The sequence below is a fragment of the Halyomorpha halys genome, unplaced genomic scaffold, assembly GCF_000696795.3.
Source record: "Halyomorpha halys isolate HHAL.00 unplaced genomic scaffold, Hhal_1.1 Scaffold91.1, whole genome shotgun sequence".
NCBI lineage: Eukaryota > Metazoa > Arthropoda > Insecta > Hemiptera > Pentatomidae > Halyomorpha > Halyomorpha halys.
This window is the reverse complement of record NW_027110755.1, coordinates 1024783-1041861: the sequence shown is the minus strand read 5'-3', so window position 1 is coordinate 1041861 and position 17079 is coordinate 1024783. Positions and strand designations below refer to the sequence as shown.

Genomic DNA, 17079 nt, shown 5'->3' with positions numbered 1-17079 from the left:
TATATATATACACATGGTTTTCTTAGTTTTTGGGTTCAAAAATTATAATCTTGACACTATACAGAAGTCATTTTTTTTTTTTTTCTGTTTAAGAAATAAATGTAAGAAGTCTGAATGGATACCCATTAAAAGCTTTACTTACAAAAGTTTAAGAATCTTAAGTAATAATGAACAGAACTTAGACAATATTCTAACATGAAAATTATGCAGCATATATTATATATATTAGTGCCTGATTTAAAAAAAATTGAAAAGTGATTAATTTCAATTCGTAACATGGAATTTTGACTTCTTAATCAATCATTAAGTTAAAACAGCTATAACTTTCTGTGACTATTATGAGAGCATATTCTCTGATTCACTGTGAAGTAACCTGTTAATTTGACTTTTAATAGCAGTGCTATTCCAACTTTAGACTTACTAAAAAACAAAAAAAAAAAAAAAACTGATTCCATTGACCAGTTTAGTTGTCATTGGCAGAGTTACAGGAGGGGCATGGGTAATTGGCAATATGCCTCTAGCTTTATACTATAAGAATAAAAATTCTTTTGTACTAATGGATGTAACCTTATTATGAACATGTTTTATTTTTACAGTAATAATGATCAATTATCTTGATTTGGTAAAAATAATTCTTAGAATCATAAACATTATAGTGATCCTAATCTGATGTTTGTTAAGTTTATGTATATATATATATATATATATATATATATATATATATATAACAAATTACAGTTTTATGGAATATAATTCAAAATATAGCTTAAGGTAATTCCTAACAGAGCTGGTTAATTGCATTATGTAGTTTGGTTTTAGTACTGATTATAATTCATCTACTTAAAAAAATACAAAAACTTCTAATACAAAGTTTTCCTTAGTCTCTATACAACATCAACAAATTCTGTTACACACTGCAGGGATTTTTTTAATAAGAAAGTATATGAATTAAAAGTTAAAAAAATTAAAATTAATCTCTTGATTTGTAGACATTAGTTTATAGACTTATTTATTATTAATTGCTTATTAAAATGAGATCCCATTACAATTTGATAGCAGACTGTTTTGTAATGATAATTGGCATTGAAACTTAAAAGAGACCCTCCTAAAGTTATATAGTAATAAGTTGTACATTTATGGATGAAATCTTATGTATTCATTTGGTATTTTATAAATATTTATGGCAATGTTTAATTTTTTAAAATAATTAAGTAATGTTTTTAAATTAAAAAGTGATACTTCAGTTAACAGAAGGTTTTTTTTATATATAACATTCTTCATTGTTGGTCTATTTTTGATTTTATTAAAAAAAAATTTAAAATTACAAGAATAGAATAAATATATCTATTAAAAACAGTTTATTTTTATTCTAATTTTTTGACCTTTAGGCCATTATAAAATTTTTAAAAAAAGTATAGGTCATAGAATGAAACAAGTTGATTTTATTATAAAACTCTTCAGGTGTTAGAGATCTTATTCCGTCAGAAATGGTCAAGCCTTGATGGTGTTGGAGCACTTATTATCACCCCAACTCGAGAATTGGCTCTGCAGATTTATGAAACCCTTGTCAAAGTTGGAAAATATCATGAATTTTCTGCTGGACTCATCATTGGTAAGTAAGCAGTCATATTTTGTGCAGTTTTATTTTCTTTGTGAATCAATTTTATAATGTATGATATTTTCCATTCTTTTATCAGTTGATGGAAAATATCTGTATCCTGTCATAATATGTAATGATTAATATTCCTTGTAGTTTAGTTATTTTTAAATTATGTATGTCTTCATTATTTTTAAATTCACAACTATTAGTGAAATAGATATGTAATTTTACAGGAACATGAGATGACAGAATTATTAATAAGAATAACTTAAAGGCAATCCTGTATTGATAATAATGTTACTGGTTATTCTAAGAGAAGTACCTCTTTCATCCGGCTCTTTTTTAACTAGCGAAGAGCCACAAATATATGGTGTAGAGGAAAAAAAGCACTTATAAATATCAGACATTTTTCAAGATGACTCTTGATTCTATATCGATAGATATTGATCTAATCAAAAAATTCAAACAATTGAATCATCTTGAAGATAATGGGAGACAAAACATTATTATGCCTCATTAAATAGCCTCTCCCAGCTAAAGTCTTGCAACCATTTGCCACTTGTTGGATAGATTTATGCATCCTAGAGCAAAGGCGACATTCATTTCTTTTTCAGAATATGCCCTTGTTCCGATCACTTGTTCCTGAATTGTTATTCTAAATCCTTCGGCCGCCCAAAGAATTGCCCTTTCCTTAATCAATCAACTGAGAGCTCACTATCGATCTGAGGTTAATTTTTTATATCTTTAAAGGATCAGTTTTGTTAAAGATTTCCTCATGATTCGAGAAGTATCAAATAGAACTGCATGTTCGGCCTCTCTGAGCACATCAAATGGCAACTCTTCTGTGCCTATCACTGTTGATTTCAGAATCAATCCATTCTTCGATATTATAATTGGCATCAATACTACGCATTCCAAATGGTATAACTCCTTTAGTTTGACCTTCAGCTGATATTTTTGGAGCTTCTTACCCAAAGGTGAGATGTTGTCAAGAATCACAATATCAATAATCCTAGCTTTCTTCTTTTTCTTATTAATGATGAGTAAATCTGGTTTATTATGATAAACAGTGTGGTCTGTAATTATAGATTTGTTCCAATACAGCTTGATTGGGCCTTTTGAAGTATCTTACTTGGATTATACTTATAATATGAGGTCTGTACATCTAATATCACATAGGGTACTACTGGCACTTGTTTGATATTGTAGTGTCCTTTAGAACATGCCTTCCGTATGAATGAGTAGCAATAACCTGGTCTTAAATAACAACTACCAACCCTTCTGTCTCAGAAAATAGCCTTCCAGATTTTAACCATTCAACTGATCTTTCTTTTTCAGTGGAGGTTTCATTAACTTGGCTATAAAATCTTCCATGCAGAGACTTAGCTTTTCCATTTTGCCATTTTTTTTTTTGTTTCTGAAATAATTGTGAATTCATCAACTTTTTCTCAGGTTAAGTGCAATTAAACCATAATTCATTATATTATTATCATTATAATTACTTAAAACTAATGGTAGCAAAGCAGGTTTGGTTAATTCATTAGGTTCAACTCATCATTATTATATCATTATTTTATATTTAATTTACATTTGAAATCATAACTTAAAGCCTGAAGTCCCTGCTATATGGAAACTACTTATTATGAGCAATACTTTACTTATTTGTGATTAATATTATACTGAAAGTTTTTGATGTAATGTATTGAAACAATATTATACCTAAGGTCTTTTATATAATGTATTGAAACCTGGAATATTTCAGGTGGGAAAGACCTCAAGTTTGAGAGAAGTAGAATGCATCAAGTAAACATCGTTATTTGCACTCCGGGTCGGCTGCTCCAGCACATGGATGAGAACCCTCTTTTTGACTGTGTCAACATGCAGGTAACTAATAATTATTTAATGTTTATTTTTATAAATTATGTATAAGTTTTCACTTGATTTAAAAATAATATTGTTCTGTGATTCATCTATACTTTTAGTTTTAAATTAGTTTAGTTTATTTTATTTCATGTTTTCCGATATCTGTTAATTATTAAAAATATGACATTTTAATTTTATCTATTTTATAAGTATTTTATCATAATGTATTATTTATTAGTATATTAAAATTGATTCAAATTAGTTTAATTCTGTACATTGATCCTTGTGGGCGTTACAGTTTCAATGATTTTTTTACTTAAATTTTTCTTTAGTACAGTTTTAAATTGCTGATATAATTTTTAACTTAGTAAATTCTCATAAACCACATGTTTGTTATGTACAATTAGGTATAAATTGTACAGATTTTTTTTGAATTGACTCTCCATTTGGGTTGGTATGGAAGAAAATTATTTTTTTTAAAAATAATTTATGAGTTTTGGAGAATTCATTGTCAAGTCTTTACCCTCAATCCAAAATTAGGATTCAAACTTTTATTAGATTTCAAGTATTAATACAAAGCTTAAAATGTCTAATTGTAAATAAAATTTTGGCTTTTTTGAAAATCCAATATGGCATTGAATATCACTGAAAAACGTCAGATTTGTTTAGGATATCTTATTTACTGTTGTCTTGGAACAGAGTATCAGTGTATATAACTATTACTGATGATGAATTTAATGACTGTGATGATTTATTTTCAAAAAAGAACTGATCATCTAAAATATTAATCAAGTGTATTTATATAAGTTAGCATGTTTTTTGTAATGTATGTACATTGACAGCACATGAAGGGTCAGGAGCTCAGTACTTTGAGCTAGGTACTGTTCCTGGAACAACGGTTGTGTAAGTAGGTGATTTGTTCAACATCATGCTCCAACAACCGCAAGTTTTTTTCCCCTGATTAAAGGCTCCCACTTTGTAGAGGCTGGGAGTGGCCCAGGAGAGCTCCTGAACCCTTAGGATTGACTCACTGCTGATTTAAGGGAATAAATAATTATCTGCCTCAGCTAGATTCAAACCTGGAAATAGTAGCTCATCTTACTGGGTCTCCCTCCTCCCCCATTTTTGTTATAGAAACAGATTTAAGAAATTTGATTGTAGGTGCTGGTGCTGGACGAGGCTGACAGATGTCTGGATTTGGGTTTTGAGAAGGCCATGAACTCCATCATAGAGAACCTACCTTCTCAAAGGCAGACTTTGTTGTTCTCTGCCACACAAACCAAGTAATTTTTTCTCCCATCGCCTTGTTTTAACTAGTTAATTGATTCGTTTTAAAAGATAGTTACTATTTTTAAATTTACAAAAAAATTTAAAACTAAGGAACTTTAAATTTGAATTAGTTGTAGACTACTTTGCCATTGTTTTTTTTTTTCATTATTTTATAATTTATTCTTTATTGTTTAAAAACCATACAGACCTAATGGTCTTATTAAGTTGAAAATATATCACAAAATAAAATATTATTAGGTATAAGATTAAATAACAATACATTTTAAAAGCAATAAATCAGTGGGTGCTCAAAATTTATTTATTAGTTATCAAAATTTAGCTCATCATTGTTGTATTTAATTTACTGCATGTTCCCCTGGAAGTAACTATGATGCCTACTTAGTAAATATTAAAGATTTGCTTACTTTTAGGAAAGTTAGTGACTTGGCAAGGCTTAGCTTAACAGATCCAGAATATGTAGCCGTCCACGAGCATGAGAAGTTCAAAACCCCTGATGGTCTCACGCAAAGCTTCATTGTCTGTGAAGCACATGAAAAGATGCCTATTCTATGGTCATTCATCAAAGCCCATTCAAGGCAGAAGATAATGATTTTTTTGTCAACATGCAATCAGGTTAGTTTAAATTTAAAACTTATAGGGGAAAAACATTAGACATAACAATATTATTTACAAATGTTACACTTCCACAGCAATTGCTGGATGTATTCACTTACCCAGACCTAAGTCTAGAGTTAGACTTATTAAATATATTTTCAGAAATTTGCATATAATTTCTGCTGTTCATAGAAGCACAGATATGTTCTCCAATAAGCTCTGTTGTTATGTTCAGTTCCATACAATTACTGAACATTGTCTCTCATAGCAGTTCATTGCTAAATATTACAATAGGTAGCACTCTTGTGGATTTTAACTTATTGGCCAATTTCTACTTCATCATTTTTTAGAATATCTTTCAATCTTCTTTAAATTTATCCTATTGATTTTTACAATTTCAAATGTTGAACAAAACATAACTATTTCTTAAATTATGATTCACTTACTTGTTTTTTGTTCATGAGTTTAACATAATTTAATTTATTTCCCTCCTTTATCATGGATAAGTCATGCATATATTGGTAATAATATTTGACTATTACAATCTTTTGGTAGCCAGTGTGAATCAGTCTTGTGATTGGTTTCACTGTTCTATATTACCTATTTATCATTACTGAATAATAATTTACCACATGAATCATGTTCATCAGTTTGTTTTAATTTTTGGAATGAAGTTATATTGATCTTGTTGGTTCTCTGCCAGACGATATCCATAACTTAATACTACTAAATTTAGGTATGTGTAAGATCACTTTCTGAATGATTATTTCCATTTCTAGTAAATCTACAATATTATAATCTATTTTTTTATGTATCAAAGTCTACAACAATGAATAAGGAGGGTTGTACTATAGTTTATATGATTGTGCCAATGTGAAACCTCTTGAATTTTAATTGATTATCTTTTTAGGAAACCCTTAAGTACCATTGTATAAAATCAGATACTAACAGTACTCATTTCTAAATTTCTTCAGTTTTTATTACTTTTTTTTTTATTGAATGTACTATATGTCTCGTATCAATCAATATTAACTACTGATTAAATGTTTAGAATTAACAAAATTACTTACTTATTTCAATAATTTTAGTTTTGAAAAATTATGAATTGAAAATAATATTTTTTATATTATTATAATAAGGATTAATTAAAGAATTACCTTAAATTAATTATTTATTTTTAAAATATCATATTTAAAGTGTACTATTTATGTAATCATTGGGTATGTAATTTCTTTTTGAAAAAATGTTTAGTGAGTGCATCGAATTAGAAAAGTTGTGACACTTCTAAATTTGCTTACATTGTTTGTACTCAATTTTTAAGTTTAACTTTAGCTAATGAAAAAAAAAATTCAGCATAATTTTCCATGATATGGATTAATTTTGATAAAAATTTTCTATTGTTTTATTTTTTTACACATTGTTATAACTGTTCATGTTTAGGTGAAATATTTTCATGAAGTTTTCAAGAAGCTTAGACCTAGAAATCCAGTCATGGCCCTTCAAGGAAAAATGCACCAGCTGAAAAGAATGGAAATATATCATACATTTTGCAGGAAAGAGTATGCTGTACTACTTGCGACTGATATTGCTGCCAGAGGGCTAGGTATGTATTAAAGAAGGTCTTCAAGGATTACAAAATTTAAGTCTGGATGTATTTTTACACTATAATGTTTTAATTATTGATATATGTATATATATAAAGTCAGGATAATGAATTTCCTCAATTTGTAGACTTTCCTAGTGTTGACTGGGTGGTACAGGGAGACTGCCCTGAAGACGTAGATGCATATGTCCATCGTGTTGGCCGTACTGCAAGATACACACGCACTGGGGAAAGTCTTCTTCTAGTCTCCCCAAAGGAAAGCGCCATCATAGAAAAACTAGGAAGCAGCAAGATTCCAATATCTGAAATCAAGTAAGTTTTTGTCTTAAAAAAATTAAATATTAAAATCTATCTTATTTATTCCTCCTGAAGGTGTAAAAATAAGATGGCCTAAAATACTAATATAGTATTTATAGAGTTTCAGAAAAACATTTTTTTTTTTTTATTAACAGAATGTAAATAAATAAGTTGTCATCAGATAAGCAATAAATTTTTCTTCTAAGGGTTTCTTTGTTATTATTATTTGTTGTTTAATTTTTCTGGTAAAGATTAATAACTCTCTTCAAAATTCTTTGCAATTTATTATACAGTCTGAACAACCTTTCAAACTTCTATAAGATCCATTTTCAAGTTCATATAAGCTGTAAAGAAACATTATGTTTAACATGCTTGCTTTTTTGTTATCCGCAACTAGCTCTCCAATTTCACCTTCTTCAAATTTGGTGGACAGGTTTGTTTCATAAATAAATGTTTTTGGTTCTTCTTGGACTGAAAAAAAAAAACAGAAATCTAAAAGCGTTAATTATTTATGTCATACTTCAATGAGAAAAGTGTCATTCTCCGCATAATTACATTAAGTGCTGATTGCTTTAGTCTCTGCTATAACTAAGATTTAGTTAACTTAGGTTTGTTCACGAGCAACAATAAAACTGTAGTATCCCAACAACCTGTTTTTTGTGTAAAGTTTAACTTTACTGTGTTATCAACAAAATCCTAAGTTAGTTAACTTTAAGATATGTTTCCTGCCAGTTTTAATAAATATTAGTGAATAATAAAAGCTTTTATAAATTTAAATATGTTATTCTTTGAGATGAAATACTGTAATCACTTTTTATTGTTATGATAAAAATCTTTTGATTTTATTTTTAATATTGCCATAGTGACTTCTGAAAATCCTATTTGTTGTTTTATAGTTTACTATTATTATTTTGTTTGTTTTGGTAATATGTATCCCTTCTAATAATTCTTTACTTCTTATGCTTTATCACAACTGAATTTGATGTTTTAATTTTGTATTATGATAAATAAATAATATACTTACCATGACATTACACCAATATGCTTATTATATAAATAACTTAATAGTAAAAATAATAATAAATTATTAGGCTTTTCTCAAATTTATTAACTCAGAAGAGATAATATGTATATATAAAGTTATTAGAAAAGTTAAAAGTCATTACGTAATCCAAAGTATTGGATAAAAAGTGCCAAGGACAAAACACTATTTTATTCATCATTGTTTGAGCTACTAATTAAAAAACTAAAAAACAAAAAAAACTAACTCAGTATAACCAGCCTCATCAGTATTGTTGCTCAATAAAGTTTTACTCTAGATTTGAGGTTAAACTTTTTTCATAATCATAGTTTCAGAGATTTCAGAAATCATAGTTAAAACTGTTTTAGTGCAGCCAGATTTAAGATTGTTCTGATTTCATCCTTTCTCCTATTTTTTTTTTTTTTTTAATTTCTCTCTTTTTCACCTTTGGTTCTCTATTTTTGCTCGATTAATTCCACTCCTGCTGCTTTATGGACCATATTATCTGTATCATAAGTTTTCCATCTAGGTCATGTCCCTAATTTAAGATCTGCGTCTAATTTAGGTATTTAAATGCTCTATTGATTCTGTTAAGTAAATTATTTTAAAAAACTTTCACTCATGTTTTCTGGAGTATTTTATTTTAGCTCATCTATATTTTATTATAAATTGTTTGCATTATTTATTATTTTTAAAAAAAATATATCATATTTAATTTAAAATGATTTTCATTGTAAAATTTGTTTTTTTGCATTTTGACTCTAGAGTGAATCCAGAACAGATAATATCACCGCAGGCAAAGCTGGAGCTGTTTGTAGCTAAGAGCAACGAATTAAAGGCCTCCGCACAACGGGCTTTTGTGTCATACTTCAAGTCACTGTTTCTCATGCGGGACAAAACAGTGTTTGATGTCAAATCTGTTGACTCTTACAAGTTTGCAAGGTAACTGGATGACTATTGGTATCATGTACAATATTATGAGTGATACTTTTATCACACAGATACTATACTGTTTGTTTTAAATAATTTTCAATGATTCCTTAAAATCGATTTAAGAATAGAGATCATTTGAAATATTTTTCAAAGACTATTTTAATTTTATTTATTTGTTTCCTTGATTGCTTACTCATAATATTGATTAATCACAAATTATAGAAACATTATTTTTAAATCCAGTTTGAATAGAAAAACAAATCTAATTATTTAGTTACTTTTGTTCACAGAAACAGACAAAACTAATTTTTCTTTAAAAAAAACAAAAAACAGTTATTTTATTTGGTATAAGTTTGACAAATTTGATTTCATATAGAATATGATTGGTTACCCAACAGCATAATCTTGGTTTTTCCCTTATTAATATGCAGATCTATCTTTTTCGCTTCGAAAGCTGTCCTAATGCTCTGCAGGGATCTACCGATGATGATGATGACGGCGTCGTCTGCATAGGCCAGAACTTAGGTCATCTTTGTGAATACTGTTCCTTCCTGACTTATTCCTGCTCTATTTATGATTGCTTGTACAGCAATGTTAAACAGAAGTGGGCTATTGGGTCACCGTGTCTTAGGTCACACTCTTCACACACTCATCCATTTTTCTTACAGGCCCAATAAGAGTCTCTTAGAAAATGGCCTTTATCTTGGGAGTGAACAATTTTATTATAGGAATAGTTTTGAATCAATTCTGGGATAATGATTCCAATGGGAGTGAATGATTTTATAACTGCGATAGTTTTGAAATACTTCTGAGAGAATAGTTCACGCATAAAAAGATGAATTGATGCACTCCTGCCTTAGCTCAAACATACAATTGTAATTTGAGATTAGAAGCCAAAATGTGATAAGATCAACTTTAATTTTTATTACAAGAAGATTTCAAAGAAGCAGCCATTGCTAACGTAAGGCCAGCCCATGGATCTTTTCTTTCCAGAGAGCAAATACTGAACTAATTGGCTTCTTTGGATGTAGTCATAATTTAATTCTTGAAATGTTCATAGCCTGGATGCCACGCATGGAGTGTGAATATAGCCATTAAAAAAGTTTTCCTGGGGTAAAATGATCTCTCTTGCATTCCATGAGAGGGGCAGGTCATTTTCAGGTAGAAATTTCTTCAGAGGTCCATTATAGCATTGGTAGTTAACAGTGAAAGAGCACTAATCATTGAAATATCTGAGGAAGAAGTTTTCCTTGAAAACAATCTGCCTTTTGTTCATGAGTTAAGAATAGAGTCGTTTGCTCACCGAGTTACTCCACTCATTTATCGCTTTCAACAGGATATATCATTAAATAGATATTTGTGTAAAATAAACAAATTAGTTGAAAGAGGCGTGAATATAAAATGCTGACTCTGATCAACCTTAAGTTTTGTACATCTGTGGATGTATGTAAGTGCTATAGGGGCCTCAAAGCAGACTTATCTCTGGGCTTAGTAAGACATAGACTCATACTGTCTTTTTATGGCTACAAACCTGGTCCCATTCCAAGGCCAATGAAAGGAACAACATATTTGAAAGGAAAATTATGCAGTGAATAAGGATTAAGAAACTGGCAGAATTGAGATCTATTCAAGGAAATGGAGCTTACGACTGTAGTCAACTTAACCATCATGGATATGACAAAGTTGGATAAGTCTCAACATATTCACTGGGTTGGATGTTGCCATGAGGAATATGGATGATACCACAAAATGAATCCTTGAAGGAAACATCCACCAAGGTAGAGGTATATGATGGCCAAAACTCAGATGGGAGACCAGTGTGGGGTTCTTAAGTTAGAAGCAGGCACCAGTTCGAATCCGGCCTGGGCAGGTTGAAATTTATTTGGTGTTAGACCCATGGAATGAATCTTCCCACTCTGCTTTTGCTATAATAGTTTGGTGACAAGCAGGATAGATACTCCACCATAATATATATACCAGAAGAAAAAAAAGTTACCTAGAGATGACTGCGGGCCTTATGTAACCAGAGTGGAACTATCAAGATTCATTTTAAATGACCCAAAATAATTTTAAAGTAAGAAGGAAAAGATAAATTTTATTGTCAAAAAAATTTATTATTTATGATTTATCGTTCGTTCAATTACCTTTTACTTAACTCTCATACAGTGGTTCCCAACCCATAGAAGTCTATGGACCTATTAGCTAGAAATCGAATCATTATGGCCCACACTCCCAACTAGAGGAAAAGAGAGGACTCTTAAAGAAAGTTTTTAAAAATTAGCTTGTTTAAAAGTATATTTTGAGGCACTTTTTTGGTAAGTTTACCTGTTAAAACCTTTCAACTAACACTCAAACATCAGGAAAGGTAAAAATAAAACACTTTTAACTTCTTTTTGGGCATTGATGACCAAAAGGTTTTACGCCTGTAAACAATAACACTAACAACAATTCCTTACAAATTATGTGTAAGGATTCAGATCCCCCCGTGGCCCATCCCTAATGTTCTCTCAGCCCACCTCTGTGGACCACTGTTCTAATATAATAGCTGGTACAAGCAATTTATATTATAATTTTATCTGAAGGGTTATCAAATTTAACAAAAGATATTGGTTTATTTCTTTTTTAATTATTTAAAACTAATTATCACCCATTTATATCTGTATTTTTACTAACTTATAAAATAAAATTTTATCAATGTTAGTATTAAATTGTTTGTTATTGTGAGCAAATATCTTTTTAGATCATTGGGTTTAATAGCAGCTCCGAGGGTGCGCTTTATTCAGAGAATGGAGAAGAAAGGATCACAAAAAGAGAACAAAGATAATGATAACCAACAAACTGAGGAAGATGAGGATGTCCAGACTATTGAAATCGGAAATGTCCAAGAAGAAGATAAGGATTTTAATTTTAATGGTATTTTTTTTTTATTAATATTATTTTCTTATAAAGTATCAAAAATTCAGTAGATTCTGCCTTGTCCCTAATTAAAAGCTAGTAAGGAAACCATGAGTTGTCTATCTATGTTTGTATTAGCTATGATTTTAAAAACTGTAATTGTTGAATTTTGGTAAAGTAAAACTTGCTAAAATAAGTCATGTAGCAACTATTCTCCTTTAAATGTGGTTATATTTAATATTATAAAAAACCAACCATAGTATATTTAAAAAAAATAATTATGCAAACAACTGACATTGAATATTTTAGATTCAGTATGCTGTTGAACACCAGGCTCTGTTGAAAACATTTTCAGCATCAAAAATAAACTAAATTTATTTCTACTTACTCCCTATAATTAAATAATTTTATTTCAAGATGTAATTCCTTGTATTTATTTCAAATATTTATATTAGCTGAATTTCCCTTCAGGTGATGATAGTGACGATAGTGAATCAGAAATGTTTGCCATCAAGCGTAGAGATCATGAACTTGAAAAACTGATGGGGGATGATTTGCCACTTGATGATGAAGTTGCAGAAGAAACCAAGCCAAAGTTTAAAGCAGTCCTGACTAAGGCCAAGTTAGCTAAAAAGATTCTTAAGAAAAACTTGTTGCCAAATAAAAAAATTGTTTTCACTGATGATGGAAAGGTAATTCTTTTTTTTTTTTTCATTCTAATTTTGTGATTGATTGATGAAAGGTGATTTGAGGAAGAAAGAGATATAAACACAATTTTTTTCTATATTTATCATACATGATGTTATTGAAATTTTATTTTACAAGAAGAAGTGTAGAAACTGATTTGAATTTTTAATTAATCTGGAAATTTAATTTGATTTTTTATCAAAAGTTAAAGTATTTGTTATCTAAGTATATTTTGACAACTATTTTTTATTGCACTTAAATCCTCACTAGAATATACTCTTTATATATATTATATATAAAAATATATTGTTTTCACTATTATATCTCGGATATTTGTGTTATTAAATTTCTATGTATTGTTTTTTTTTTTTTTAATATAAATATAAGATCTAGTTTTTATTATTTTATAGGAAATAGTCAGCCAAATGAAACAAAAGGTGACTGAAGTAGGGCAAGGCTTTGAAGCTTCTCAAAGTCCAGCCATTAACTTGGAAGAAGCCAAGAAGGTATAATTATATATTTTGTATTGATATATTATTACAATTGGGGCCATTGAATTAAAAATGGTTAGGTCAAAAATGAAGTTTTGAAATATTTAACATTTTATGAGAAGTTTGGTTAAGTTTTTGTTATTGAATGACAGCTTTCTCTGTTAAAACCAGTCAGCCCCGAGCGTGGACAAGTACTTAAAAGCCTTTGAACTTAATTCATTCAGTAATTAATTAAGTAATGATTTGTGTATGAAAATGAAGTCTGGTAAGAATAGAACATCACTTTTGCTCTCAGTGGCTCATATTTACACCTGTAGATCATAAGATACATTTCATTACATTTCTTATGAACAATCATAGCTACTAGTTGATGTTAATGAATAAATATTATTGTGTATAAATTATGAATATATATTAATTTATAAGTAAGTATAATATAAGATATGGTAACTGATTTATTCACGATCTTAATGAATAAGTTTTCATAAACTACGATGTTTGTTAATTTTAGAGAACATTATGTTTAATTTCGTCATCTATGTAATTTTGTAAGATAATATCGTCTTTTAATTATTCCTTTCTTTTTTATTCCAAAGACATTAGAAGAGGAGGATGTTCATGATCGCAAACTGTATTCAGAGCTTGGCCGCCAAAAGAAAAAAGAGAGAAAACTAAAGCAAAAGGGTAAAAGGAAAAGAGATGAGGATGTAGAGAAAGACTCATCAGATGAGGATTCCAACTCAGAACCAGATCTATCTTGGCTTCCAAATCCAGATGATGTTTACGGCAACCCTGAAAAGTCAGAGTCTGAAGAAGAGGAAGTACCTAAAATAGATAATCTGTAAGTAATAGTTAAATTATGCGTGTAAACATTTTACTTAATATAGCAAGATTTATTATTTAATTCTGTTTAAAAATTAAGAGGATATCAATTCTAATTTTATGATCTATGACATTGTTGACTTTCAACATTCTTTTGGCTCAATATTTTATTCAATCTTAGGACATGTCTAATTATCATTTCTAAGACAATCTGGATACTATTCTGCAAGTTCGAGTTGTTATGTTTGCGATATTAAGATAAAAACACTGGCGATATCTGGTTAGACAAAAGGGATTATGGGGAAGAATGAAAACACAAGTGATATGTTTAGACGAGTGGGTTTTGTTTTTGTGAAGGCGACAGTTTGATTCTGGGAACTCGTATGTTCAGACGAGTGAGTTTTGGTTTTGTGAAGGTGACAGTTTTTGATTCTGGGAACTCGTATGTTCAGACGAGTGAGTTTTGGTTTTGTGAAGGTGACTGTTTCATTTTGGAACACCTTACGATTGTTCAATGTGAAGTGTTAATATTTTAAAGGCCCTCTGTCTTTATGGTTTGAACCGGAATATCACCATGTGAGAAATGTTGTCATATGTTTTGTTTTTCAAAATTATGGTGTTTTACTTCAATAGACGACCATTAACAATAGAAGTGGAGGACTACGTGGGGTTTGAACTAAATTTTATTTTGTTTTTATTTTATATTCACTTTTATACTCTTTCAGATAATAAGGTAAATATAGTTATTAAGGTTAAGTCAACCTATAAGTTTTAATTGTTTTATTAATTGATAAAAATTCTTTTGTTTCCTTTTTCATTCTCTATAAATATTTTTTTTTTCCTTATTATTAAACTTTTTTTACATATAGTTCTGCTGTTCTTTCCCCGCTTTCAACTTGTTAATTTACTTATATTTTTTTGTTGTCCACGGAATAGGTAACACCCTTAAGTTTTCTGTTATCTACATGTAAAGGTATTCACCAGTGGTCATAATTCGACAATTGTTTATATAGGGGTATATTTTAGTTATATTCTCCATTTCTTCATTTAAAATAGTCTATTATCATTTCATTTCACACTTCTATCGAATTTAAATGAATTGCTTACAACTTTATAGCAACATAAAAACTAATTTTTTTTTTTAGTTTATTTGAGTTTTCATTTATCACAAATTGAGTTTTTTAATATAAATTTTTGTTTTCTATTTTAATTTGACTGTGAAGTTAATTTTATTTTACAATGTTTAATTTCAAAAATAATTTTTTAGATCTTCTGAGAAGAGTGTTATCAGCAAAAGCCGTAAGAAGCCTGTTTCAAAGAAAAAGAAAAGACCAAAAACTGATAAGAATAGTGAGCCAGGAGGTGAAATAGACTTATCCCTGGGAGAAACAGAAGATCTCGCTCTGAAATTAATTTCTTTAAAATAATATTAATTATTATTGTATATTTTGTAAATAAAATATGTAAATACGGTTAAAGCTTGTTTTCTTCTTGAGATATTTTTCTTCCCATTGGGAACCTAAGATTAGCATAACATATACTCTCTCTCTCTCTCTTTAGAAAGGTTTCAGAAATCCAATATTTCGTTCCAAAATCCTATCTTGATTCTTAAGACACAAATTAGTATATTTCTTCAAAGTAATAATTGGAGAAATTATAATTATAAATAACAAGTAATGCAGCTATTTTCAAATTGACATTATTTAAAATGAGGAATTTTAGTTTAAGATCCTGGAATAGTAATCATTATTTCAAAACAACCTGTTTTTACTTGTACAGGTTTTGACAAATGTTTGTCAGAAAAACTTTTCTTTTATTTATAATTTTATTTTCTACAGTTATTACTTTGAAAAAATATATTGATGTATATCTTAAGAAACAAGAAAAAAGTTTTCAAATAAACATTTGTCTTAGAAATAACAAATGCTGTATTTCAGGATATTAAACTCGAAAAAAAAAGTATACATATACCATTTCAAATAAGGTCAATTTGGACGTAGTTTTATTGCATTGAAATTAGTAAATTCTAAATGAATATCTTTTCCAAAGCCATTTGGTTATCACCAGAGCCCAGATTTTTACACAGCAAAAAACTTGAAATAATAAACAACTATAATATCCGAATATGCAATGAAACAGCTATAATATTCAAGTATAAAAGTAATGTGCCTTCAAAAAGTTCTAAAAACCAAATGATTTTAAATGTTGTGTAATATGAAACACTTTTTAAAAATTTAAATATCAAAATATTAAAAATTTGCTATTGGTTACAAAAAGAAAAACTGGAAGGATAAATAATAAAATGAAAAATCAATCTTTATTTTGGGACACTTGATCCCTTAGGAATAACAATTTGGATAATTTCAACAGCTTTTGTCTGGCTTCATTAACTGATTTAAAAAATAATTAAAAAAACTATTTATACATAAAATATGAACAAAAGATTCATAGTTACCCAAACTTATATTGATATTTATTATTTACAAGTTCACAGAAGATTGATAATCAAGGAGAAGGATAAATAAATGAATGACGTTAAGGAAAAAGCTTTATGGATGGATATGCGTAAGGAGTTTCAAAATGAGGTGGCCTGAACTAAGGAGGCAGTTCTATGAGAATGGATCTACAAATCAGTCTTTTGGGATCTTATGTTTAACAGGTGAATGGATAAACTTCGGGTGAGGTCAATGATATAGAAAGGTATTTTAGTTATTAGAAATTGAAGTATAAATGCACCAAGATGGTATAGTCTTCGGATAGTGGGATAGAACCAACTTAGATCAGAATAGTAGTGAAAAATATGAGAATGCCTGGGAATACCAAAGATGAATCTTATGAAGCAGTTCATTAATCTTTTTAGTCTCATTTCTTCTTCAAAAGACTACATACCCGTTGTTGGGATTTGGGAGAATGAGGGAGGATACTAGAAGGTGACAGGTATATCGAGGAAATGAATCTTGGGATCTTGAGAGCTGTTAAAGAA

General features: G+C 29.0%; 1 protein-coding gene across 1 annotated transcript in view; it reads left to right on the top strand.

The window, feature by feature from the left end:
* The window catches only part of LOC106677253 (probable ATP-dependent RNA helicase DDX10), an 18741-nt gene extending 3167 nt beyond the window's left edge, over nt 1-15574 (top strand). Inside the window, exons 3-14 of the mRNA XM_014415062.3 lie at nt 1462-1612; nt 3363-3484; nt 4625-4746; nt 5164-5365; nt 6788-6950; nt 7079-7262; nt 9034-9210; nt 11942-12114; nt 12568-12788; nt 13194-13289; nt 13871-14115; nt 15364-15574. Coding sequence (XP_014270548.1) covers nt 1462-1612; nt 3363-3484; nt 4625-4746; nt 5164-5365; nt 6788-6950; nt 7079-7262; nt 9034-9210; nt 11942-12114; nt 12568-12788; nt 13194-13289; nt 13871-14115; nt 15364-15523 — 2016 coding nt within the window. The 3' untranslated portion in view covers nt 15524-15574. The remainder of the gene's footprint in view (nt 1-1461; nt 1613-3362; nt 3485-4624; nt 4747-5163; nt 5366-6787; nt 6951-7078; nt 7263-9033; nt 9211-11941; nt 12115-12567; nt 12789-13193; nt 13290-13870; nt 14116-15363) is intronic.
* Nucleotides 15575-17079: the final 1505 nt, after the last annotated feature.